This window comes from Canis lupus, chromosome 2, assembly GCF_003254725.2.
Source record: "Canis lupus dingo isolate Sandy chromosome 2, ASM325472v2, whole genome shotgun sequence".
Lineage (NCBI taxonomy): Eukaryota > Metazoa > Chordata > Mammalia > Carnivora > Canidae > Canis > Canis lupus.
The window spans coordinates 52,956,135-52,983,724 of NC_064244.1; the positions used below are offsets into that span (position 1 = coordinate 52,956,135).

General features: G+C 39.3%; 2 protein-coding genes across 11 annotated transcripts in view; one reads left to right on the top strand and one right to left on the bottom strand.

Annotated features, from left to right (window-relative positions):
* Window positions 1-2,784: 2,784 nt before the first annotated feature.
* CDK7 (cyclin dependent kinase 7) overlaps window positions 2,785-27,590 on the top strand; it is a 63,653-nt gene continuing 38,847 nt past the window's right edge. For 5 of the 10 annotated variants that reach the window (XR_007406955.1, XR_007406956.1, XR_007406950.1 and 2 more), the window contains exons 1-8: window positions 2,789-2,995; window positions 3,317-3,376; window positions 10,446-10,479; window positions 11,374-11,441; window positions 12,791-12,859; window positions 15,054-15,164; window positions 16,194-16,312; window positions 19,325-19,424. Coding sequence is in view for 7 of the 10 variants with exons in the window: in XM_049103668.1 (XP_048959625.1) it covers window positions 2,930-2,995; window positions 3,317-3,376; window positions 10,446-10,479; window positions 11,374-11,441; window positions 12,791-12,859; window positions 15,054-15,164; window positions 16,194-16,312; window positions 19,325-19,424 (627 nt within the window). In the remaining 3 variants the exon portion in view is untranslated. Of the gene's footprint in view, window positions 2,996-3,316; window positions 3,377-10,445; window positions 10,480-11,373; window positions 11,442-12,790; window positions 12,860-15,053; window positions 15,165-16,193; window positions 16,313-19,324; window positions 19,425-27,590 lie in introns of those variants that run through there. The other 5 variants (XM_049103651.1, XM_049103655.1, XM_049103659.1 and 2 more) reach the window with 5 other exon arrangements.
* LOC112660269 (40S ribosomal protein S3a-like) lies at window positions 21,326-22,188 on the bottom strand. The gene has a single exon (XM_049103700.1). It carries the CDS (start codon window positions 22,164-22,166, stop codon window positions 21,375-21,377), a length of 792 nt encoding a protein of 263 aa, XP_048959657.1. The 5' UTR covers window positions 22,167-22,188; the 3' UTR covers window positions 21,326-21,374.

The window sequence follows — 27,590 nt, forward strand, 5'->3', positions numbered from 1 at the left end:
GCCAGTATGCAAATATAAGTAGTCTAGATACAGAGCAAGAACTTACTCTGTATTACCTTGACTAAATCATGAACCTTAATATTCTCCCTTCAACACCTCTAACAATGAATATTCTCAACTCTTAGAAACATCAGATGCCTCAGCTCAAAACCTTGCAAGTATCATTTTTTCCTCCACAACCCATATCCAGTTTATCAGCAAATCTTTTTTTTAATGCCTTGCTTTTTTTTATTATTTTTTTATTTATGATAGTCACAGAGAGAGAGAGAGGCAGAGACATAGGCAGAGGGAGAAGCAGGCTCCATGCACCGGGAGCCCGACGTGGGATTCGATCCTGGGTCTCCAGGATCGTGGCCTGGGCCAAAGGCAGGCGCTAAACCACTGCGCCACCCAGGGATCCCTTATCAGCAAATCTTATTGCCTAGAAGCCAAATTGATAAGACATATAGCCATCTGGATAACTGCAATTATTCTTTCGCTGGCCTTGCTTTTTCTTGCCTAAGTCTATATTGTGGTCTTACAAAACAACCATAGTGAATTTTCTAAAACATTAAGTCAGATCATATCACTTTGCTAAAAAGTCTGCAGTGGCTTTTTCTTTTCTCTTTTCTCTGTCTCTCTTTGCAGTGTCTTTTTTAGTGATGTCTTTTAACACTCAATTTTTTAAATTTAATTAACATTTAATGTATTATTAGTTCCCGAGGTATAGGTTAGTGATTCATCAGTCTTATATATATCCAGTGCTCATTATATCATGTGCCCTCCTTAGGGTCCATCATCAGGTACCCCATCTCCCCACCTCCCACCCCCTTCAGTGACCCTCAGTTTGTGTCCTATGATTAAGAGTCTCTTATGGTTTGTCTCCCTCTCTGATTTCATCTTGTTTTATTTTTCCCTCCCTTCCCCTGTGATCATTATGTTTTTTAAATCTCACAAAAGTGAGATGATTATCTTTCTCTAATGGATTTCACTTAACATAGTACCGTCTAGTTCTATCCATGTCACTGTGAATGGCAAGATTTTTTTGATGGCTGAGTAGTATTCCATTGCATATATACACCACATCTTTATCCATTCATCTGTCGATGGAGAGCTGGGCTCTTTCCATAGTTCAGTTATTGTGGACATTGCTGCTATAACCACTGGGGTGCAGGTGCTCCTTTGGATCCCCACATTTGTATCTCTGGGGTAAATACCTACTAGTGCAATGATGAGTCATAAGGTAGCTCTATTTGCAAGCTTTTGAGGACCCTCCATACTGTTTTCCAGAGTGGCTGTACCCAGTTTGCGTTCCCACCAGCAGTGTAAGAGAGTTCCCCTTTCTCTGCATCCTCACCAACATCTGTCGCTTCCTGACTTGTTCATTTTAGTCATTCTGACTGGTGTGAGGCAGTATCTCATCGGGATTTTTATAGTTCCCTAATGCTGAGCGACATGGGGTATTTTTTCATGTGTCTGTTGGCCATCCATATGTCTTCTTTGGAGAAATGTCTGTTCGTGTCTTCTGCTCTTTTTTTTTTTAAGATTTTATTTATTTATTCATGAGAGACACAGAGAGAGAGGCAGACACACAGGCAGAGGGAGAAGCAGGCTCCATGCAGGGAGCTTGATGTGGGACTTGATCCTGGGACCCCAGGATCATGCTCTGGGCCAAAGGCAGGCACCAAGCCGCTGAGCCACCCAGGCACCCCTTCTGCTCATTTCTTGATTGGATTATTTGTTCTTTGGGTATTGGGTTTGATAAGTTCTTTACAGATTTTGGATATTAGTCGTTTATCTGATAAGACATTTGCCAATATCTTCTTCCATTCTGTGAGTTGTCTTTTGGTTTTCTCAACTGCTTTCCTTTGCTGTACAAAAGTTTTTCATCTTGACGAATTCCCAATAGTTCATTTTTGCCTGTTTCCCTTGCCTTTGGACACGTGTCTAGCAAGAAGTTGCTACTACCCAGGTCAAACACCCTATTTAAACTGCAAGCCCTTCCCAATCCCCTTTCCCTGCTTTATCTCTGTAGCACTTCACTGTATCCATCATAACACATTTTATCTCCTTCCATTGGAAAGCATGGATCTTTGTCTTTTTCCCTGCTGATCTGTCAGTCTACAACAGAGCCTGGCACATGGTAAGCACTCAATACACATTCCATGAGTAAGTGCGTTAATGTGTTTAATGTGTTGATTTGCATGAAAACAGGAGAATCAAGTTTGAGTACTGCTCATAGTTCGCACTCAATTGAGCACTTGGTATGTCTAAAGTTTCTGCGTGTCTCGAAACCAGTTATGTTCACAACCAGTTACGATGTGGCCTATTATTTCCATTTTACAGAGTGGAAAACGGATGGCCAGCAGTCTGTTCCACAGCACGAACTGCTTCGGTTGACCTGGATTTTGCTTCCTCGGGCCTGCACTGAGGTCTCCGGCCCAGCCCCTAACCACTGGGCTCTCCGTCTTCTAAGTAACCCGAGATTGTTGCAGCTCTAAGCGTCCATAGCAACAGCGGCGACGGAGGCCCCGGAGCAGGCTCCAGGAAGCCAGAGCGGGGATAGGTCAGGACTTCCGGTCTCGCACGCCTACTAAGCCCCGAGCCCAGAGCACCGTCTCGCCACGCTGACCTGCCCGAGGCAGGGGAGGAATCACCTGCGCTGAGAAGTTCTCAAGGTGACAAAGACACCTGCGCCAACGCTCCGCTCCCGGCACCAACCGGCTGCGGCGGGACAGGGCGGCGACGGCCCCGAAAAGCCAACGGACCTACGTCGCGCAGCTTCCGCCGGAACGCGCGGCGCGCCAGCCCAGACCGGAAGTGGGGGCGGAGCTACTAAAGCGCCGGCTCGCGCTCAGCGGAAGTGGCTGTTGGGGGCTTTAAGGTGGCTTTAAATTCCCGCCGTCTGGAAGGCTCTGCCCGGTCGGTTGGGGTCGGCTTCGCGCGCCGGATGGCGGTGGACGTGAAGTCGCGAGCGAAGCGTTATGAGAAGCTGGACTTCCTCGGGGAGGGACAGGTGAGGCTCTCGGGCGGGGCTCGGGGGGCCCTGGACCGACAGGACCCTGCGCGGCTTTTCGGGCGGGGGCGGGAGGCCTGGCCTGGCAGCCCCTTCGTGCGCGAGGCCGCCCCGCGGGCCCTGGAGCGGGGGCGGGGGGGGCGAGGATCGGCCTGGGGCGCCCCGAGGGTCGGCCTCGCCCCTGCCCGCCGCCGCCGGGCCGCCCCTAGAGCCCTGCGGGCCCGGTCCGAGCCTCCCGGTAGCTCAAAAGGCAAAAACACAGACCCCCCCCCCCAAAAAAAAGCCCCCAGGCACTTAGATGAGTTCTGTTTTTCTCTCTAGTTTGCCACGGTTTACAAGGCCCGAGACAAGAACACCAACCAAATTGTCGCCATTAAGAAGGTGAGTGACCGTCTGTGGTTGGCGCTCGGGTCTCGGAAGGTCGCACGCGCCGTTGTGTGGGGCCCCGACCTCCCCTGGCGCCTGTGTCCGCCACGCCTGCGCCCGCTGCTCGCGTCGGGGTTTCCTTGGAAGGCCTGCGTGAGCGTTGACGTTGATGTGTGTTGTTTAAGAATGATTTCGTTTTATTTTTGAGATGTTTTTTATTTATTCATGAGAGACACAGAGCGAGAGAGAGAGAGAGGCAGAGACCCAGGCAGAGGGAGAAGCAGGCCCCATGCGGGGAGCCCGACGTGGGGGTCACGCCCTGGCCGAATGCAGATGCTCAACCACTGAGCCGCCGGGGCGTCCCTAAAAATATTAAGTAGGGTTTTTTTTTTTTTTTTTTTTTTACTTGCATTCATTCAAGAAACTTGGGTCATATGTCGCTAATGTGCCTACCTGTCAGATGCTTTCCCTTACCCTGTTTTATGTTTTGTGGGGGTTTTTTTGTTTTTTTCATTTAGCCCTCCACCTGGCCGTGTGACGTGGGTAAAGGGTGTTTATTTTGCACCGGAGGTAGCTGAGACTAAGAGAGAGCGAGTAACTTGTCAGAATGACGCACATGCTAATTGCTCAAACTAGAATTTAAGTCCAGGCGTTCTGCTGCCAGGTTCTGGTTCTTTCCTGTGCTCCTGAAATTAGTGATCCTCTCGGAGAGAGACGGTTTTTGTCACATCTCCAGGCCTGTTTAGTGGGTGGGGTAGGTGACTTCTGCCTCCTTATGTTTATTATTATGTTTATTATTCCTCCTCTTGCTGTTTGAACCTGTTTCTCCTTCAAAATTCCTGACCCCTTTGAAGCCTATCCCCCTGATTCACCTGCACCTGACTCCTTGTTGTCCTCTCCATAATTATTCCTGCTATTAATATCTTTTTACTCTTTTTTTAAGAGTTTATTCAGGAGACAGAGAGAGAGAGAGGCAGAGACACAGGCAGAGGGAGAGGCAGGCTCCCTGTAGGGACCTGATGGGGACTCGCAGAACTTCAGGGTCATGTCCTGAGCTGAAGGCAGTCGCTGAACCGCTGAGGCACCCGGGCTGCCCTCTTTTTACGTTTTCTGATGTCCCTCCTCTCATTTCCAACTTGAATTGTGTCATCCAGCATTGTAGTTACTCCTGTGTAAAAGCCTTGTCTATTCTGACCCTTTCTGAAGTTAACTTTTCGATTCTACCCATGGTTCACTATATTAGCCACACTGACCTTTTTGTCCCCTGACAATTTAAATTCAGTTCATTCCTGGGATCATTAGATTTGCTTGCCTTCTGGTGAGTATATATTTCTCTAAAATTTGGCAAGTTTTAGATCTCATTCGACCATCTCTCTCACATAGAGGCCTCCACTAATTCCTATAGGTGTGCCTCCCTACTTTCAGAGTTCCTTGTTGTAGGTCTCCATTATCTTCATGACGTTTATCAAAATTTGAAATCCTCTTACCTGTAAGCTTATTGTCTGTTTACTTCCACTCAAATTATACTTAGAACCATGTCCAGTACATTTGTAGATATATGTTAAAAATGTACTACTTGGGACGCCTGGTGGCTCAGTGGTTGAGCGTAGGCCTCATGGGCCTTCGGCTCAGGTCATGATCCTGGGGTCTTGGGATTGAGTCCCGCATGGGGTTTCCTGCTCAGTGGGGAACCTGCTTCTCCCTCTGCTGCTCTCCCTCCTTCTGCTGTCTCTGACAAATAAATAAAACTAAAAATATGTGTTAACCTAGAAAAAAAAGTGTATTAACCTGACTGGTAAAATCTTTCCAGTGTTGTCATACTGAGTTCTGTAGTTGTCTGAAAGTCCTAGGGAGTTTGTTTTATTTTGGGATTTTTTTTTTTTTTTTTGCTTGTTTTTAAAGTAAATTGGGATTTAGAATTCATCTTGTTTCTTTTTGTAACATTTAAAAAAATGTTTTTATTTATTCATTTGAGGGGGGAGTGGCAGGGGGAGATGGAGAAGCAGGCTTGCCACTGAACAGGGAGCTATGCTAGGGTGATCCCAGCACCCAGGACATCATGACCTGAGCCCAAGGCAGACATTTAACCAACTGAGTCACACAGGTGCCCTTCCTGTTTCTCTTTGATAGACTTTTACCCCTTGAAGGTTACTCAAAATGGAATCTTCTTTTACATTTAATTTTTTTTTTTTTTTTAATTTTTATTTATTTATTTATGATAGGCACACAGTGAGAGAGAGAGAGGCAGAGACATAGGCAGAGGGAGAAGCAGGCTCCATGCACCGGAAGCCCGATGTGGGATTCGATCCTGGATCTCCAGGATCGCGCCCTGGGCCAAAGGCAGGAGCTAAACTGCTGTGCCACCCAGGGATCCCTACATTTAATTTTTATGTCAGATATGTCATCATTGTGGTTTTAATAAAAGTTAAAAGGCCTAGGCTTTTTAAGGTACTTGACTCTTAGCCCTGTCTTTCACTCCTTAGGGCAATCACTTACAACTCCTATAGTTTTCCTCTGGTATTTATTTATTTTTCATTAAATACTATGCTTATATCATTATTTCTTGAGTGCTCGCCTCTACTTCATTTTAGACATTATCTAGTTTTTTTTGTTGTAGTTTTATACTTGTTCATTTACTACTAACATTTAATGTTTAATTTTACAAGTAATGTATATTCTGTGTTCTTTCATCTATTGTATCTTAGGCTTTTAAAATACGTTTAGGGTAAGTGGAATATTTCATTTCTACTGAAATTAAAATTTTTTAAGGTTTTATTTATTTATTCATGAGAGAGACAGATCGAGAGGCAGAGACACAGGCAGAGGGAGAAGCAGGCTCCATACAGAGAGCCCGATGTGGGACTCCATCCCAGGTCTCCAGGAGCACGTGCTGGGTCAAAGGCAGACGCTCAACCGCTGAGCCACCCAAGCGTCCCTCTACTGAAATTTATAAAAAAATAAAATATCATTGATCTCTACCTCATCTCTTTAAAAAGATCATATGAAATTTATGCTGCCTGATTTATTTAACCAGTCCTCTATTGGTGGCCTTTTAGACTGTTTCTCTCAATAGCTAGCTAACTGACCCGCCATATATAAATATTCTTTTTTAGTTTGTTTTTCTGAATCAGTCTTATTTCTGGAATCTTCTACATGAAAACATGTAGATGTGGTTTATTTATGATCATCGGTGATTAGAATCCATCCTATAACTACGCTAAAATTTGTCCAAATTCTTGATACACCTTTAGGCTATTTTACTGTTATTTTTTATGTTTTCCCTTAATACAGTTCTACAGACATGCCTATTCGTGTGAGTTTCTTTAGAGAATATATCCATATTTGAAACCAACTGTAAATTATTGCTGTTTTAGGGAATATTCAGCATCAGCCTCCTCACGTATTGTCAGATTGTTCTTCAAAGTGGTTGGACTAATCTCCCTCGACTTTCTTACTATGTTTGTATTGTCAGATTTTACAACATTTGTCAATTACCTGGATCAAAATTGGCATATGATTATTTCAGTTAATATTTTTCTGGATACCAGTTGGATTGATCGTCTTTTTTTAGATTTATTGGCTTTTTAGACTTTTTCCTATCAGTTTTTCTGTTAGGGTGCTTGAATTTTTTTCTTCCTATTTGGTGGAATTTTTTATTATATTCTGGACATTGATCCTTTGTCAGAAATATTGCACTGCAGGTATCATCTCCCAGTCTTTGGCTAGACTTTTAGTTTATTATTTATTTATTTATTTATTCATTCATTCATTCATTCATTCATGAGAGACACACAGAGAGGGTACAGACACAGGCAGAGGGAGAAGCAGGCTCCATGTGGGGAGCCCGACATGGGACTCTATCCCAGGTCTCCAGGATCATGCTCTGGGCTGAAGGCGGCGCTAAACCACTGAGCCACCGGGGCTGCCCTGGACTTTTAGTTTATATATGCTGTCTTCTGGGGCACAGAAACTTATAATCCTGTTCTGACTGAATTTACCCATTTTTTTCCTTTATGGGTTTCCTCTTTGTCTGCTTGCCTATCTCCAGTTTTTAAAGTATTGCTTTTCACATTTAGGTCTTTATTACATCTGGAATTAAGTTTTCTATTTTGTGTAATATGAGGATTCAGTATTTTTTCCTTGTTGTGCCAGCATTATTGATAGTCTGTCCTTTACCTGGTGAGTTATGATGCCAAGTTCTCATTTAGTTGTAATGCCAGGTTCCAGTATGCACTTGGATCCATTTCTGAGCACTGTTTTCTTTTTTTTAAGATTATTTATTTATTTATTTATTTATTTATTTATTTATGATAGACATAGAGAGAGGCAGAGATACAGGAGGAGGGAGAAGCAGGCTCCATGCCGGGAGCCCGACCTGGGACTCGATCCCGGGACTCCAGGATCGCGCCCTGGGCCAAAGGCAGGCGCTAAACTGCTGAGCCACCCAGGGATCCCCTGTTTTTTTTTTTTTTTTTTCCCCATGGATTGATTTTTTTTTTCCTATCCCTGCTCAAATACTATAGTGTATTTAATTACTACTGTGTTTCAGAAGTCTTGAAATCTGATCAGTTTCACATACCTGTTTTTCTTCAAAATTACCTTGGCTACTTTATCTGCCATTTGGGAAATTTCAAACAATCAGGAGAAAATTTTTTTTTTCTAAAGATTTTATTTATTCATGAGAGATATAGAGAAAGAGGCAGACTCCATGCCGGGATCCCGATGTGGGAGTCGATCCCGGGACTCCAGGACTGTGCCCTGGGCCAAAGGCAGGCGTTAAACCGCTGAGCCATCCAGGGATCCCCAATCAGGAGAATTTGATATGAACTGATATGATACTAATAATGATAAACTGCTATGTCATTATTAATTTTGTTAAGTATGAAAATGGCATTTTGAATAAGTAAGAAAATATGTACTTTTTTTTTTTTTTTAAAGATTTTATTTTATTTTATTTTATTTATTCATGAGAGACACAGGCAGAGGGAGAAGCAGGCTCCATGCAGGGAGCCTGATGTGGGACTCAATCCCAGGACTCCAGGATCACACCCTGGGCCGAAGGCAGGTGCTAAACTGCTGAGCCACCTAGGGAATCCTGAAAATATCTACGTTTTAGAGATGCCTACTTAGGTACATGGGGATGAAATCTCATGAAATCTGTGGTTTGTTATAAGAAAGGGAAAGATGAATAATGAAGTAAGTGTGGCAAAATATTGATATTTAATCCTAGTGGTGAAGTAGATGGCTTCATGAAACTAATATATTTTTATTGTGTTTAGAGAATTAAAAAATTTTTAAATTGTTCTTAGCCCTTTATATTTCTGTGTAAAGTTTAAAATCGATTTGTCAATGTTCTTTAAAAAATGCTGTTGAGAGGAACGCCTGAGTGACTCCGTGGTTGAGCGTCTCAAGGCATGATCTGGGATCAAGTCCCTGCTTTGGGCTCCTCACATGGAGCCTGCTTCTCTCTCTGTGTCTCTCATGAATAAATAAATAAAATCTTAAAAAAAAAAAAAGTAAGTGTTTGTAGTATATTGCTGGGAGATAATCTGTAATTTATATCTTTTAATCTATTTTTATCATTATCAGGAATCTTATTTTTTAAATTTTAATTCCAGTATAGTTAACATATAGTGTTACATTAGTTCTAGGTCTACAGCACAGTGATTCAGCAATTCTGTACATTACTCAGTGCTCATCATGTGTAATCTTAATCCCCTTCACCTATTTTCCCTATCCACCTCTCCACCTGCCCCCCTGATAGCCATCTGTTTGTTCTCTATGGTTAAGAGTCTGTTTCTTGGTTTGTCTCTTTTTTCTTTGTTGGTTTGTTTGGTTTCTTAAATTCCACATATGAATGTAATCATAGTCTATTTGTCTTTCTCTTATTTCACTTAGTGAAATAAGATCCATGTTGTTGTACCTGGTAAGATTTCATTCTTTTTTGTTACTGAGTAATATTCCTGTGTATGTGTGTGTGTATATAATATCTTTATCCATTCATCTATTGATGGACACTTGTATTGCTTTTGTAGTTTGGCTTTTGTAAATAATGCTGCAATGAACATAGGGTGCATGTATCTTTTTGAGTTAGTGTTTTTATATTTTTTGGTAAATACACAGTAGGGGAATTACTGAAACCTGTGGTAATTACATTTTAATTTTTTGAGGAACCTCCATACTGTTTTTCACGGTGGCTACACCAGTTTGCATTTATCTGGGAGATATTTTTAAAGGTAGAATAGCTGTGTTTTTCCAGAAATAAATTTTGTTTTGGGTATTTTTGATTATGATTATATGTAGTCATTGTATAAAGCAGTGACTAAGAGACTGGTGTAAGCCTAAACCTATTAATGAAATTTCTTACGCTTTGTGTGTGTGTGTGTGGTTTTTATCTGTATTAATGGTGATGACAGTTTAGCCATTTTTTGTATCCATCATAATTTGCAATTTTTTTTCAATTTTTTTTTTTAAAGATTTTATTTATTTACTTAGAGCACAAGCAGGGAGAGTCTCAAAGAGGGAGAGGGAGAAGCAGACTTCCTGCTGAGCAGGGAGCCTGATGGGGCGCTTGTTCTCAGGACCCTAGGATCATGACCTGAGCTGAAGGCAGACACTTAACCAACTAAGCCAGTCAGGTGCCCTTGTAATTTTGCTTTTTGAAAATGTGTTCCTTAGGAGCATATTATGGGGCATAATAAACATGTAATTTTATGTTTATAACATCATTTATGTCCTCCCAAGTAAGCTAACTTGAAACAATTTTGTTGTTAATGTGCCCTCAGTTACAGTTCTACATTTAATCTTGCAAAGATAAAGGAGACCTTTATTTTCTTAATTCAGTTATTTGAATGTGTAATTGAAAAAGTTAAGGGGCAAGGAATAGTAGGTACTTGGTCCTTTCTTATATTGTTAATTTTGCCTTTCAAATTCATGATTTCCACTCCCTCTTTGTTTACTGGTTACATATAAGTCGCTACATGTTTTTGCTGTGGTCACATTTCTGAAGCGTTTATATGTTATGCGTTAAGTCTAAATAAGCTAACATATTTTTAATGTGTTGGTTCCTTCCCCCCTTTGCCAGATTAAACTTGGACATAGATCAGAAGCTAAAGATGGTGAGTATTTAATATAATCTGACAGAGCAGGAAAAGTTTTTATTCTCACTAAGGAAATAAGCAAAGTATTGGAATTATGAGAGATTCTAGATGGAGTTATTGCGGGATGCTGGAATAGTAAACTCAGGGTGGAGACTGAGGATAGAGACAGGATATTTGTGATACCCACCATTTGGATGTTAAGAGTATGTAAGTCATTCAAGTCATCTGAGTAAATGGAAGGCAACAAGGTTATAGTGGCTTGTCTTGCTGTTTTCATTACTCTTTAAGATGTTGTTTCAAGCAGTTTTTTATTTTTCTGGCCTTCTAATTTGAAAAATCAGGATACAAGGTCATGGAAGTACAGAAAGCTCACACTGAAATAGATGATGAATGGAAGAAAACATGTTTTTACCCTTCTTCCAAAGCCTTGTGTGCTAAGTCTTGTTTAGTCATCAAGAACTAGTTTTTATAAAACAGAACCCATCATCTGTCTATATATAATAGGCAGTACCAGAACTTATTTTTGAGTTCTATCCTTTGTATTGGGAAAGGTACTGTCTTACCACTATTTTGCTGTTAGCATCCAGAATCTGTTCCTAATATAACTGCAAGAAAGAGGAAGCTATTGACTTATTCCTTTAATGTTACACACTGACACATTGTTATTCCAGCAGTCTTCTCAAGTGATATGCTACAAAATGAATAATTATCATGGTCATTGTTAAGCTATTTTCAAAATAAAGCAATATAAAAGAAAACCAAATGTCAAACAATTTGTCCAATAGCCTGTATTTTTCTATGGAGTACTCACTGCCATTTCCTGAAAGACTAACTTGTCCCAAAAAATATGCTTGTAAGGAGATTTGAGATTTCAGAATTATTTTTCACATTTTGCTTTGCTTTTTCATCTAGGTATAAACAGAACAGCTTTAAGAGAGATAAAATTATTACAGGAGCTAAGCCATCCAAATATAATTGGTGTGAGTATGATATGAGTTGTTTCTGGGATCTGGGACCCTGCCATTTCTGAATGAGGTAGATATTGATTGAATGCTGAGCAAGATGAATTGTTTTAGGTTAGCCTTGCAAAAAAGCTTTACAGTTTATCAGGATAATATGTATTTTCTATTCTCTTTAGTCCTGTAGGCAGTTGTCTTAAAAGCATTAAATATTAAAACATTTAATATTGGCATATAGCCTAATTATGTCAAAAATCATTTTGAAGCCTAGAGAGCTTTAGCATGTATAAGACCTTGAGTAAGCTTCCCTATAACTCAGGTGCCATAATTCTTACCTCATAGGGTTGTGACAAGACTAGTTGATTTTTTTTTTTTAAGATTTTATTTATTTGAGAGAGAGAGACAGAGAGAGAGAGACAGAGACAGACATCACAAGCAGGGAGATAGAGGGAGAAGCAGACTCCCCACTAAGTGGGGAGCCTGATGCAGGACTGGGCCCCAGGATCATGACCTGAGCCAAAGGTGGATACTTAACCAACTGAACCACCCAGGCACCCCAGACTAGTTGATTGAATGCATATAAAGTACCTGGAAATAGAGCCTGACATAGAGAATGCATATATTGAATGATAGCTGCCATTGCTGTTTATAGGATTTTCTTAAAAACTGAGCACAGAATTGAAGATTGAGGTGAGATTTTCAATTATTTGTTTCTTAAACATAGCTCTCAAAATTTGGGGGGCGAGCTTAAGTATTTAGTGACTTTTTAAAAATAGTAAAGTTGAGGCGCGCCTACGTGGCTTAGTCGATTTCGTTTCTGACTTTGGCTTAGGTCATGATCTCCAACTCCCGGGATCTCCTGGGATCAAGCCTGGAGTCTGGCTCTCTGCTCAGCAGGGACTCTGCTTGTCCCTCTGCCTCTGCCCTTCCCCTTGCTGTGCTCTCTGTCTCTTAAATATTCTTCTTCTTTTTTTTTTTTTTTTTAAGATTTTATTTATTTATTCATGAGAGACATAGAGAGAGAGGCAGAAACACAGGCAGAGGGAGAAGCAGGTTCCATGCAGGGAGCCCCTTGTGGGACTCATGGAACTTCAGGATCATGCCCTGAGCTGAAGGCAGACACTCAACCGCTGAGCCACCCAGGCGTCCCTCTCTTAAATCTTAAAAAAAAAAAAAAAGTTTTACACCTCAAATTACTAATTCCTAGCAAGAAAAAGGATAAATGTCAAATTTAATAAAATCAGATTTAACAGTGTATTATCAGCAGTCTTCATGCTTGTTTAAATTTTTAAAAATTAGTTGGTACAGTATTTTCAAGTACTTTATAGAAAATCACATTATTTATTTATTTTTTGAATTTTGCTTTGCAGCTCCTTGATGCTTTTGGGCATAAATCTAATATTAGCCTTGTCTTTGATTTTATGGAAACTGATCTAGAGGTAAGATTAAGATTCCTAAGAGATTTTTTTTCTCTTTTTATCAAAAGAGAACCTGTTTATTTCCTACTTTCGAAGGTACTGTTATTCAAAGGAATATTTAATTTTTTTGGAATGTGAACGTACTCCTAAGTAAAGGATCTTCTGAATCATTTAGCCGTATTCCCAGTGTTAGATACAGAGATTTGGATTTCAAAACATTTCTATCTACCAAGCTCCCTCTACCTTATTGACATTATTTTTAGAGAAATGAGTATTAGGCCCTTGAGAATTTAGAGTTTCTTTTCCATATTATCACAGAATATCATCCTTTTGACAGCCAAGTTTTTTTTTTGTTTGTTTGTTTTTTTTTGAGAAAATGAGATCTTAGGCTTTTCCTTAATACTAATTAAGGAACCTCGAAAACTAACAACAACTGGAATTCTCATACACCGCTGGTGAGCATGCAGAATCGTACAGCCAGTTTGGAAAATAGTTTGGCAGTTTCTTAAACAGTGAAATACACTGCTAAAGAATGATCTAGCAATATGACTGCTAGGTATTTAAGAGAAATAAAAATATGTCTACCCAGAAATTAATTGGTACACAGATGTTCACTTTTGTTCATTATTGCCCAAACTTGAAACAATCCAAATATCTTTCATCTAGTTAATATAGAAACAAACTGTGGTACATCTTTAAAATGGAATACTGTTTGGGGATAAAAAGAAATAAATTGCTCATATATGTATATAACAGTAGAGAGGAATCTCATTACATAGATTGTGCTAAATGAAAGAACTCAGGCTCAGTCCAGGCTGTGTATTATATGATTCCATTTATATGATGTTCTGGAAAAGGCAAGAACTAAAGAAACAGAAATCAGGTCAGTGGTGGTCAGAGTTGGGAGTAGAGGGAAGTATTGGGCATAGAGGGGCCTGGGGCGATTGGGGTATGGGTGAGAGTTAAAAGAACTCTATCTTGATTATGATAATGGTTACACAACTGGATGTCTTTGTTAAAACTCATGGAACTGTGCACTAGAAAGGGCATATTTTGCCTAAATCTGATTTTTTTTTTTTTTTAAGAAATGGGATTGTTCTCTTAATTTCTCTGTTACTTCATTATTAGTATATGAAAATGCAACAGATTTCTATGTATTGATTTGTGTCCTGCAACGTTACTGAATTCATTTATCAATTCTAGTAGTTTTTTGGTGGAGTCTTTAAGGTTTCTTATGTATAGTATCATGTCATCTGCAAATACCAAAAGTTTACTTCTTGCCAATTTGGATACCTTTTATCTAAATATGATTTCCTTTTTTTTTTTTTTTTTAAGATTTTATTTATTTATTCATGAGAGATGCAGAGACACAAGGCAGAGGGAGAAGCAGGCTTCATGCAGGGAGCCCGATATGGGGCTCAATCCCGGGACTCAAGGATCATGCCCTAGGTCGAAGGCAGGTGTTAAATCACTGAGCCATTCAGACTGCCCCTCTAAATAGGATTTCTAAAAAAAGAAAATGATAACTTCTAGCTAACATATAAGCTTAGGAATAAACTGGCTTTTTTTTTTTTTCAATAAACTGGCTTTAAGCACAGTTCTCAAATAATGCATGAGAACTCAGTTGTGCACTTTAACTCAGCTCTATTTTCTTTGTTATCTTCCTTCATGGGCATAATTTCTCAATATAGTGGCTTATATCCTTAGAGTTTAATAATCTGTAAGGAAAGAAGGTGCTTTGTTCCCCTTGATTCTAGAAGTATTTGGCCTGTTTGATTAGCTTGGATCACATGTCCAACTCTAAAGCAGTCTTCTGGACAGCAGGCTTGAGTATGGTGGTTGGCTATGCCTGGGTCATGTATCTGCCTCTAGAGGCCACAGGTAGTGGTCAGTCCTGTTTTAAACAGGTGGTTTCCCAAAGGAATGTTGAATGCTATTATCAGAAGGGCTGTACATCCTGGGGCAAGCGAAACAACAGATGTTCACCATGTTAATGCCTTTTAAACAATGAAGTAGAAGAGAAAAAGCCCCAGCAGATACTTTCCCTAACTGGAAAATTCTGTTTCTGGAAATTCTGACACTGCTTCCTAAGGAGAGTTAGGCAGTGTTTCTTCAGATTCTCCCGTATGATGGATAAATTCATTATATGTCTGTGTGTGATTCTATATGATGTAATTTAATTGGAATAATTGTATTTTATATACTGGATTTACAGGTTATAATAAAGGATAATAGTCTTGTGCTGACCCCATCACACATCAAAGCCTACATGTTGATGACTCTTCAAGGGTTGGAATATTTACATCAACACTGGATTCTACATAGGGTAAGGTTTTTAACCAATTATGATTGACTTTTTACATTTTAGTCAAGTTTTATGTAACCAGTTATTACATAAATATTTGGTCTAAATACGTATATTATTAAAAATAAAGCCGGACCATTTTATCCCGTCTTCCTCTGGGTGTTCCCTTCAGTTATTCCACCAGGTGGTGCTAATGAGGACTGTAAAATACTATGTAAAATTTAGAAATGCAAGAGGCCCGGTTCTTCATTTTTTTCCATAGATGAATAGCTAATTTGCTGTGTCACCTGACCGAGGTTATAGTTTTTTCAAGGTCAGTAGCTGATAACCAACAGAGTATTAGAATCTAGGTCTTTTGGCTTTAAGTCCAGTATTCTTTATGCTATACTGTTGTGACAGGAAAAAAAAATACAGTGAGAGACTGGGTTAAATTATACATTGCTAAAATATTTTTAGAACAGCAATATTTCAGTAACTCTAAAATTCTGTGAAGTAATGAAATAAAGTTTCTGAAATGATTGAGTCAGTATTAGAAATATTTAGCTATTGAAACAAGGCTGACACTCTCTATAGGTAGATATTTTTAGGCACTCTATTTAGATAAATAGCTAAGAATATATAATTTATAGTCAGTAATTCTCGTACCTTAAACTTGGAATCCCTTTTAGGTTATTGCTAATATCTTTTTAGTATAGATTTTGAGGAATATGTTCCTCATTCTCTCTAAATGCATAATATTTTTATTTACTGAAGTTGCTGTGTATTACTGTTACTAAATTAATAGCAGCAATTATTTATTGAATTCCTCATTGTCATAGTAGGCTCGTTACAAAAAACACTAAATTTAATCCTCACAACAACCCTGTGAAGTAGGTAAATCCAAGGTCTCACTAAGTAATAAAACCAGTCTTTTGCTGTGGTAAGATTTTATATCTGATATGTTTAAATTTGAGGTTTTACCCTGTTTTGTTTTGTCAAGCCAACTAATTGTATTTTTATGGTATTCTCTCCCTCCTGCTTACTTGTTTATTTAAAACCTCCATGATACAGGATCTAAAACCAAACAACTTGTTGCTAGATGAAAATGGTGTTCTAAAACTAGCAGATTTTGGCCTGGCCAAATCATTTGGGAGCCCCAATAGAGCTTATACACATCAGGTTGTAACCAGGTAAGAATCACTTAAAAAACTGAAAGTTTATATTTTGCAGGATTAGTTTTTGTTTTTTTATTATTTTTTATTTTTTATTTTTATTTTTTTTTAGTTTTTGTTTTTTTAAAGTAAGCTTTTTGTAGGCCTAATAACATGGGGCTGAACTCAGGACCCTGAGATCTTGAGTCACATGCTCTACTCACTGAGCCAGCCAGGTGCCCCTATTGTATAGATATGAATCCCAAATGAGCATCGTTTGGCTTCTCTGAAATATCCCAGTAGAGTTAGGAATTGTTGGTGGTGTTTTACTAAAAATATGATTATGTTATGTTTATTTAACCACAATGAAATAATTACAGACATTTTTTCAGATGGAGTTGAACTAACTCAGTTTTCAGGCATTTGTCTAATAACTTTTGGGACTAATTTATACTACTTCTACAGTTTAGTTAGGTAAGTTGGAACTATAGTGGCTATTCTTTTACATATTCACCTGATTTGGGAGACCTGTGTTTATTTTATTGGTCAGTCACTGATTTATTTCATGTTTTATTTCACTCTGTGTGAATGAAAATGGTCTAAATAGAGCAACCCTGTCGGGACCTCTCTCACCCCTGAGAACTTTTTCTGTATTTAATAAAACTGTTACTGCTTTATTAAAAAAAAAAAAAAAGAAGAAGAAAGAAAAGTTTCTGAATAAAGCAGTGCATTGATATTTTGGTTTATCTTATTATTTGTACTTATGTTTTCTTTTATACTTTCTATGTAAAAAATAAAAAAAATCACATGAAATATATATGGACAGTAGGTTTTATAATTCTAGTCAGAATGTTTTTTTTTTTTTTAAGATTTTATTTATTTATTCATGAGAGATACACAGAGAGAGGCAGAGACATAAGCAGAGGGAGAAGCAGGCTCCATGGAGGGAGCCCAAAGAGGGACCCAGTCCCCAGAACCCAGGATCATGCTCTGGGCCAAACACATGTAGGCCTCAACAACTGAGCCACCCAGGCATCCCCAAATGTCATTTATTTATTTCCAAGATTCTTTAAGGATCTGAGAAGATCTTTAAATATTCTGTTCTTTTTAATAACTTTGTCACCTGGGGCACCTAAGTGGCTCAGTCTCAGTTAAGTGTCTGATTCTTGATTTTGGCTCAGGTTGGGAACTTAGGGTTGTGAGATCAAGCCCTGAGCCCTGCTTTGGGCTCTACCCTCAGTGGGTAGACTGCTTGGGAGTCTCTCTCTCCCTCTGCCCTACCCCTTGAGGTTTCCCCTCTCTCTCTCTCTGCCCCTCTCCCTACTTGTGCATGCATGCACGTGTGCGAGCTTGCTGTCTCTCAAAAGTAAATAAGTAAATCTCTCAAAAAAAAAGATAAATAACTTCGCACTTTCAAAATAGATCTCATTGGGTATCAATCACCTGAGCCTTAAGTAAGAAGTAAAGGATATAAGTGGTTATTGATGTACTTGATGGAGAGATACAGCACATTATTTAGGAACTCTTGGAACTGAAGAAAATGGACCCACGTATAAGTATTGTATACCAGTGCTTTATTTTTTTTTCTTTTTTAAAAGATTTTATTTATTTATTCATGAGAGAGAACAGAGAGAGAGAGGCAGAGACACAGGCAGAGGGAGAAGCAGGCTCCATGCAGGGAGCCCAATGTGGGATTCGATCTCGGGTCTCCAGGATCATGCCCTGGGCCAAAGGTGCTGCTAAACCGCTAAGCCACCCCGGGATGCCCTACCAGTGTTTTTCATATACCAGTTTCTGGTGTGTGTGTGTGTATGTATATATATGTGTGTGTGTATATATATATATATGTGTGTGTGTGTGTGTGTATTACCAAGTGCTAGTAATAGGTCAAGTTAAAATGAAGACTGAAAATTGTTAAATTATGATTTGGACATCACTAATCACCTTGACAAGAGCAATTTTGGTGGAGTAGTAGGATTAAAGCCTAATTGAAAGTTTTTTTTGTTCTTGTTTAAATTTAATTTTAATTTAAAACATTTTTATCTTAAGTAGACTTGCCACCCAATGTGGGGCTCGAACTCATGACGCCAAGATCAAGAGTCACATGCTCTATCAACTGAGCCAGCCACCCGCTGAAAGAGTTTAAAAAGATAAGAGAATAGTAATTGGAGACAGTAAAAACAGGCAGCTTTTCAGAATAACCAGAGAATGTAGAGATAGCTGCTAGAGGAAGTTGGGCCTAAAGAAGTTTTTGTTTGCTACTTTAATTTTTTGGTTTATTTTTTAAGACTGAAGAAATAATGGTATGTTTGTACGTTAGTGGGAAAAGTCTAGTGAAGAAGAAAACATTGATATTGGAAGAAGAGAATTTCAGTATCTTTGGAAATAGGCAAGAGAGCATGGTACCTAGTGCCCCAAGTTGACATACTGGCATTACAACAGTCCAGGACAGTTCATCTGTAGTTACAGATGAGAAGGCAGATGGTATAAATACAAATGACCATAGGTGAGTCCATGGAATTGTTTTTAATTTTTCTTTCTTTCTATTACTTGGATTCTTTTTAGTAAAGCTGGAAATAAGGTCATTGGCTTAGAGGATGAATGGTGTTGTGAGTTTCTGGAGGAAGTAGGCATTAATCATCAAGGAATGGGAGAGTAAATGGACCAAGGATGTGTTTAATTTCTAGTATGAAATTGCTTGGTTTTATAGCTAGTTTATCTTGAGTTAATCTATCCCTCAAAGTGAAGTTGATCAGTAGGATGATGTTTTGCTTAGGAGTTTTCTACAAGAAACACTTCAATAATTCCATTTTAAAATTACAGTTTTTTGGGGTGCCTAGGTGGCTGAGTCAGTTAAAGCATCTGCCTTTGGCTCAGGTCATGATACCAGGGTCCTGGGTTCAAGTCCCACATTGGACCCATGCTCTGTGGGGAGCCTTCTCCCTCTGCCTGCCACTCCTCCTTGTGTTTTCTCTGTCAAATAAGTAAATAAAATCTTTAAAAAAAAATAAAAGTAAACATAAAATTACAATCTTGCTTTTTGTTCTTCAGATGGTATCGGGCCCCTGAGTTACTCTTTGGAGCTAGAATGTATGGTGTAGGTGTCGACATGTGGGCTGTTGGCTGTATATTAGCAGAGTTGCTTCTAAGGGTAAGTCTAGGATTGATGTATATACTACAATATTGTAATAGGTATTTGTATAACTTGTGTAAGATTATCTTCCCATAGATAATTCTCAGAGAGGAGCACTGGTTTTCCAATAAAAAGCCAACAATAGACCAGTTAAAAAAAAAAAAAAGCTACCTCGGGGCACCTGGGTGGCTCAATTGGTTAAGTATCTGCCTTTGGCTCAGGTCATGATCCCAGGGTCCTGGGATTGAGCCCTGCATTGGGCTCCCTGCTCTGCTCAGCAGAGAGCCTGCTCCTCCCTCATCTGCTCTCCTTGTGTGCGTGCTCTTTCTCTGTTGCTTGTGCGCGCGTGCTCCCTCACTCACTCTGTCAAATAAATTTTAAAAATCTTAAAAAAGGGATCCCTGGGTGGCGCAGCGGTTTGGCGCCTGCCTTTGGCCCAGGGCGCGATCCTGGAGACCCGGGATCGGATCCCACGTCGGGCTCCCAGTGCATGGAGCCTGCTTCTCCCTCTGCCTGTGTCTCTGCCTCTCTCTCTCTCACTGTGTGCCTATCATGAATAAATAAAAAAAAATAAAAATAAAAATAAAAATCTTAAAAAAAAACAAAGCCACCTCCTCCATTGAAACTTTATTGGTTAATGTTAATGTGAAATGTGAAGACCTCTCATTTAGGACAGTAAAGATTTTATTATAGATCATTTCTGTAATCTGAAGTATAACTGTAATAAAACTCATCAGACTTACTAGCCATTGGCACTGTTGATTAAATCATTGTTAAAGTGGGGCACCTGCGTGGTTCAGTGGTTGAGCGTCTACCTTTGGCTCAGATCTTGATCCTGGGGTCCTGGAATTGAGTCCTGCATCAGGCTCCCTGCAGTGAACCTGCTTCTCCCTCTGCCTGTGTCTCTGCCTCTCTCTGTGTGTCTCTCATGAATAAGTAAAAAAAATTTTTAAAAAATCATTGTTAAAATTATGAGGAATTTGAAAGGCAGCTCTAATTGGTGAAGAATTATACCATTTTGCCATACTATTTGTCCTGAACGATTGAAGCTATTTCTTGTTTTATTTTTTTTTATTTTTTTTATTTTTTTTATTTTTTATTTTTTTAATTTATGATAGTCACAGAGAGAGAGAGAGAGAGGCAGAGACAGGCAGAGGGAGAAGCAGGCTCCATGCACCGGGAGCCCGACATGGGATTTGATCCCGGGTCTCCAGGATCGCGCACTGGGCCAAAGGCAGGCGCCAAACCGCTGCGCCACCCAGGGATCCCTTGTTTTATTTTTTTTTAATTTATTTTTTTAAATGTTTCCTGTTTTAAACTGTTCCTGTTTAAACAGGAAATGCTCTCCACACAGTTCTGAGTCTGTGGTGAGATCTTGCCATCCAAACAGATAATAATTGAATGCAGCTTAGTTCAAAAGGTTTGCTTTTATCAGCATTCAACCTTTCTTAAAGTGTTATTTTTCCTTCATAAATATTTTATAGCTTGAAAGACTACTTAAACTAGAAAACAGGAACAACAATAAATAAGCCTAATATGAAACCAAAGTATTCAGTATAGTTTGAATCATTTTGGAAGCAAATTGATCTACATTCTTAACATCCTCTGGATTGTTAAATGAAAAGGAATACACAAATGCTTATACTGGTGGATTGCATAAATCTGGTACTGTGTCCTTAAATAGCACAAATATACGTTTCAATTTATGATCTTTTTTTTTTTTAAAGTTTCCTTTTATTAACCATCTAGAACACTTCCATCCAGATCACTACAGCTTAAAATAGATCACTACCCTTTTGCAGCTATTTAGTAGCCAAGAGCAATGGATAAGATCCATACAATAGTTCTGAAAAGTTCACACGGTCAGTTCAAAACATCTGCTTCACCGAGCCTGATTATTTAAAAAGAATGATAAGAAATTAAACATCACAAATATGTTTTTATTGGTCACCATTAAATGTCTGAATTTTAAACAGATTCTTGGACTGGTGGTTCATATCCATCAGCTCGTTCAACTTTAGCACCGGTCTCATCCCCCGTAGCTTTTCCAGAACTACTACCTTCACCATGAAGCTCCATGAGTTTTCCCAATTCAAACTTGGGCTTCTTCAGCATTTTTACTTTTCTAACAAAAACATGGAGTGGATAAATAGACTGACAAGCTTTTTCTATATCTTTTCCGATGTTGTCTGGAATCAATTTATTGACCACTTCTTTCAAGTCATTTGTTTGCACCTCTCGGGTCATGATTTCCATCATCTTTTTCCGGATTTGGCGGACCTGTTGGTGCTGAGCGTAAGAGGTCTTCCGAATCTGATTATTGCGTTTTTTAGTAAAACCAACACAAAATATACGAAGCAAATAACCATCGGTAGTCTTTACATCAACATGAGCTTCAATCATGGTCTGCCATTTTTTGACCATGGAGCACATTTTGTCACGGGTAAGATCCATGCCATGAAAATTAGTCAGGCAGTTTTTGCCCTGCACATCCTCAGTGATTAGCTTGAATTTCCTAAATGCAACTTCATCATTCTGCAGATCAGCAAGGCTAACTTCAAAAACCCGACCCTTGAGACCATCAGACGCAATTTTGGTTCCTTGAGTTCTTGTGACTAGTGTTTTTCCAATATTTCTTATATTGAACATAGCTGGCGCTTTCACATCATACCAATCTTTCTTAGAAAATGGATCAACCACTTTCTTCTTGGCTCCCTTTTTGCCGCCTTTCGTAAGGCGCTTGTTCTTGCCGACCGCCATGGCGCTGCTGCGGGAGCCAAAAGGGTCAATTTATGATCTTTTTACATCCTTTTTCTTTTTTTTTTTTTTTCATCCTTTTTCTTAAACATACTTGGAGGCAATGACTAACAGAAAATCTAAACTTGGGTATTGGGGATCCCTGGGTGGCTCAGTGGTTTAGCGCCTGCCTTTGGCCCAGGGTGTGAACCTGAGTTCCCAGGATCGAGTCCCACATTGGGCTCCTTGTGTGGAGCCTGCTTCTCCCTCTGCCTGTGTCTCTGCCTCCTCTCTCTCTCTCTCTCTCTCTTATGAATAAATAAATAAAATCTTTAAAAAAGGGCAGCCCTGGTGGCGCAGCGGTTTAGTGCCGCCTGCAGCCCGGGGTTTGATCCTGGGGACCCTGGATCAAGTCCCATATCAGGCTCCCTGCATGGAGCCTGCTTCTCCCTCTGCCTGTGCCTCTGCCTCTCTCTCTCTTTCTCTCTCTCTCTGTCTCTAAGAATAAATAAAGAATTTATATTTAAAAAAATCTTTAAAAAAAATAAACTTGGGTATTATTTACTGAGCAACTGCCTTATATCTGGTCTACACAATTTTTTTTTTAAAGATTTTATTTATTCACGAGAATACACAGGAGAGAGAGAGGGGCAGAGACGCAGGCAGAGTAGAAGCAGACTCCATGCGGGGAGCCCGACGTGGGACTCAATCCCGGGTCTCCAGGATCACGCCTTGAGCTGTAGGTGGCGCTAAACCGCTGAGCCACCAGGGCTGCCCTGGTCTACACGATTTTAAAGATACCATTTTAGTTTATAAACAAGAAGTCTATAGTTTAGGGAGGACAATTTATGCCTTAGAGTAAGGTCACCTGGGCATCTTTCAGACCCGTAGTAGAGCCTTCTTTAGAGATAATATGGTGATACAAAAGTTTGATCAACCAACATGTGCCTGCCTGCCTTTTATTTCATTTAAATGATCAGGATGCAGAATTAATGTTTTGACATATGGTTGATCTTCAGCATGCTGTCATTCCAGTACTTGATTTTGGCTGTATCAGCTCAGACTGCAGCTTCCATTATTTGGTTTGGCATAGGCTCCTTGATACACAAGGTGCTAGAGGCTAAAGTGTTCCGGTTATTTAAAAACTATATTGTTAAAAAATAAATAAATAGGGCAGCCCCGGTGGAGCAGTGGTTTAGCGCCACCTGCAGCCCAGGGCGTGATCTGGAGACCCTGGATCGAGTCCCACGTCAGGCTCTCTGCATGGAGCCTGCTTCTCCCTCTGCTTGTGTCTCTGCCTTTCTCTCTCTCTCTCTGCATCTCTATGAATAAATAAATAAAATCTTAAAAAAAATAAAGAAATAAAATAAATAAATAAAAACTATATTGCTATCGCATTAAAAAATTACTGATTTTCTAATATTTGCTTTATGATTCCTGGCTCCCTATAAAGACATGAAAAAGAAAAAATAAATTTCTACAATATCAAAATTTTTTAAAGAGATGAATCTGAACACAAAAAGATTTATGAATGGAGTCAAATTTAAAAGAACCAGAGAGAAGTTCCTCTTGGTTTCCTTACTCATGGTACCCTTAAATTCAGTGTCTCTCTTCCTTTTAGGATTAATTTGATTCTTTTTCCTAAAACTAAAAAGATTTCATTCACATACTTAGTCATTTTTACTTTACTGTGTTGGTAAAATTTTGGTATCCTCTAGGAAGTTGTTGAAGAACAGGAAAAAAATAAGCACAGGCTCTTTCTTTGGTAATGCTTCTGTTTGCAATAATATGTGGATATGTTACTTGAACATGATTCACTTATGTTAACTAAATATGGATGACTCCCTAGTCCAAATTCCATATTTAGCAAATGCAAATCAATAAGACTATTAGTTGTTACGAATGAGATTATGGGGGACGTCTGGGTGGCTCAGTGGTTGGGCATTTGCCTTTGGTTCAGGGCGTGATCCCAGAGTTCTGGGATCGAATCCTGCCTTGGGCTTCCTACAGGGAGTTTGCTTTTCCCTCTGCCCGTGTCTCAGCCTCTCTCTGTCTCTCATGATTAAATAGATAAAATCCTTAAAAAGTGATTATGGAAGAGCCCCATTTGAACTTAAATATGTTATACAGATTATTAAATTTAACCATTCACATTACTAAATGAAAATTAAAAGTAGTTATTCATTACTAGAAAAAAAAAGTTTGTCTTGGGTTACATACTATATCTAGTACCTGCTGAGACATGCAGTGGATTTCTTCATTAATATTGCTTTGGTGTGGGCAGCCTTGGTGGCCCAGCGGTTTAGCACTGCCTTCAGCCCAAGGTGTGATCCTGGAGACTCAGGATCAAGTCCCATGTCGGGCTCCCTGCATGGAGCCTGCTTCTCCCTCTGCCTGTGTCTCTGCCCTTCTCTCTCTCTCATAAATAAATAAATAAGCAAATAAATACTTAGTGAACTTAAAACGAATTTAAAAATATTGCTTTGGTGCTTAATAGAGGGAAGACATTTTCAAAATAAAGTGATAATTGTATCTTAAAGATTTCAAGATGGCAGGGCAAGCACCATCCCCCATAAATTATCTCTAAAAAGATAATTTAGAGATGGCTCGGCTTTGAGCGCCTGCTTCAGCTCAGGGCATGATTCTGGGATCCTGCATCTAGTCCCACATTGGGCTCCTTGCAGGGAGCCTGCTTCTCCCTCTGCTGTGTCTCTGTCTCTTTGTGTGGTGTGGGGGTGTGTGTGTGTGTGTCTCATGAGTAAATGGATAAAATCTTAAAAAAAAAAAAAAAAAATATATATATATATATATATATTGCCATCTTTGAAACTAGGAGATGCCCTAAATACTATGCCAGCAGATGTAAAACCAGAAATTAAGAAGGCTAAAATTTTACAGAAAAAGATGCCAACTAAAGGCAGTTGTGGCTCGGCACACAGAATCCTGAAGGTGCTCAGTTATTGAGAAACACCTATGATCACTGATCATTGATGATGATAATGAAGTATAGGTCTAAAAACTTGGTCGAAAAAAATTTTTTATGGGCAGTTAATACCAGGATCCCCCTACACAGCCAGGTCCCTTCCCTTTTCCACCTTTATTGCCACCTGACTTATCCCTCTTCTAGAAAAGAAATTGAAACACAAATCTCCACGCATCACCATCTCAGACACAGTGGAGAATGTGAGTAAAAACATGCAGATGATATGAAAGTCTGTATGCTGAACTGTGAAACTTTCAATTTAATTCCCTGCCCAGCTCCCAGAACCCTTTAGCCTCGTAATACTCTGTAGTAACTCTTTAACGCAGACCAAAGAGTAGAGGATCCATTACTGGAAGAACTGAATGACCCCGAGAATAGACCCACAAATAATTGGCATTAAATTCCTCACCCAGTCTTTCTAGAGAAGGCCTGTGAGTTGTAATCGACGTTTTTAGTACCTTAACCTTGAGTATGAATAGTTAGCGATTACCACATAGTTATCAGGGATTTCCAGATATTTAATGAGTGCTTCCATCCTGTTGGAATTACCAGGTAATCAGCAAGGATCGTTAGATATTTGATGAAAGCATCCCACGTCAAAGACTAACTTAAAAAGAACCTTGGGAAAAATAGCAGAAGAAAATTAACTTTCCACCCTCGCCACATCTTCAGAAAACTAAGAGAGTATACTGCACCTGTAAAACAAGAACAGGATGCTCTATTACTAAAGGATCAAAGAATAAAAGATACTGAAGAATTTTCACATAGGATAACTAAAAGAAAATGAAAACAGGGGAAAGTATTCTTTTATCAAATAGGACCAAAAACTAAAACTAGCTGATTGATCCAGGATTGATCATAGAATATAACAAAAAACAGAAGAAAATGTAAGGACAGGAAATTCACAGGAAAATAGCCCAGCATTGATGGATGTAAATTGACTCAAAGTGCAAAAAGACCCATCCCAATACATCTTGAGAAATTTCAGAGTACCAGAGTTTAAGAAAAATATTTTATTTCCACAGAGAGAAAAGAGAAGTTACATAGAAATCATAATGAAGGTTTAGAGAAGAGAATGGCATCAGGCTTCCCAAAAGCAGCACTGAAATCTGGAAGGCAGTAGAATGCATTTTGAAGGAAATAATTTCCAACCTAGAATTGCATGCCCATTTGTATTTTCAGTTAGCTCTGAGAATAAATAGAATTTATTACACTAAAAATTTTACACCTTCCTTTCTTAGGAATTTCTTGGAAGCTGTGCTCTACTATTACATGAGAGTAAATCAAGAGAAAGATATGGGATTTAGAGAACATGAGATTCAACACAAAAAGGGGATGAATAGAATTCCACACCTGCAGCAGCTGTGCAGCAGGCTAGAGAGCAACTAGTCAAGATTGAAGCAGGAGGGACAAGAGCTTTAGCAGGGGAGTCTTAGGGGAAAAATGATCCTCAGTGTGCCTACCAACCAGCTGCAGCAGTTTTTAACACATGACCAGCTTTATTTTATAATTCTCTCACACCACATTTTTTTTCTGCCACAAATTCCAGACATGCCATCTTATTCATATTACTATTTCTCTAAAAGATAAGAATTTTTTATAATTATGATACCATTATTCTCTGAAGAAAAGGAAGTATAAATCAACATCTGGTCTATGTTCAGATTTCCCACTTTTTATCAGAAATGTGTTTTATAGTTGGTTTATTTTTGCAAACTTATTTGTAGAAATCCAAGTTCACACATTAAGCAGCTCATTATAATCATGGGGTGCCTGGCTGGCGTGGTCTGAGGAGTGTGTGACTTTTATTTATTTTTTTAAGATTTATCTCTTTTAGAGTGAATAGGAGGGGCAGGGTAAGAGAGAAAGAGAATCTCAAATAGATTCCACTGAGTGCAAAGCTTGATATAGGGCTTGGTATTATGAACCTGAGCTGAAACCACGAGTGGGACACCTAAATGACTGCAGCGCCCAGGCACCCCAGAGTGTGTGACTCTTGATCTCAGGGTCATGTGTTCGAGCACCATGGTGGGTGTAGAGATTACTTAAATATTTGGGGATCCCTGGGTGGCGCAGTGGAATATTTGGAAAAAAAATTTTTTGTACATCATACCAAAACACCCATTTTTTTTTTAAGATTTTATTTATTTAATCATGAAAGAGAGAGAGAGAGGCAGAGGGAGAAGCAGGCTCCCAGAGAGAGGCAGAGGGAGAAGCAGGCTCCCTACAGGAAGCCCGATGTGGGACTCGATCCCAGGACCCTGGGGTTATGACATGAGCTGAAGGCAGATGCTCAACCAGTGATCCACCCAGGCGTTCCCCAAACACCCATCCTTAAAATCTGATTAAATTGCTAGCTTGCCCAGGAAAGTAAGGTTATAATGATGAGTGTCCCATTCTTCAGATCTTACAGTATAATTTATATTAGTAGTCTGCAAAGTAGGAGATAATCTTTTCAGTATGAG

Coding starts and splice junctions, on each gene's coding strand:
- LOC112660269 (XM_049103700.1), bottom strand. CDS start 22,166: ATGGCGGTCGGCAAGAACAAGCGCCTTACGAAAGGCGGCAAAAAGGGA.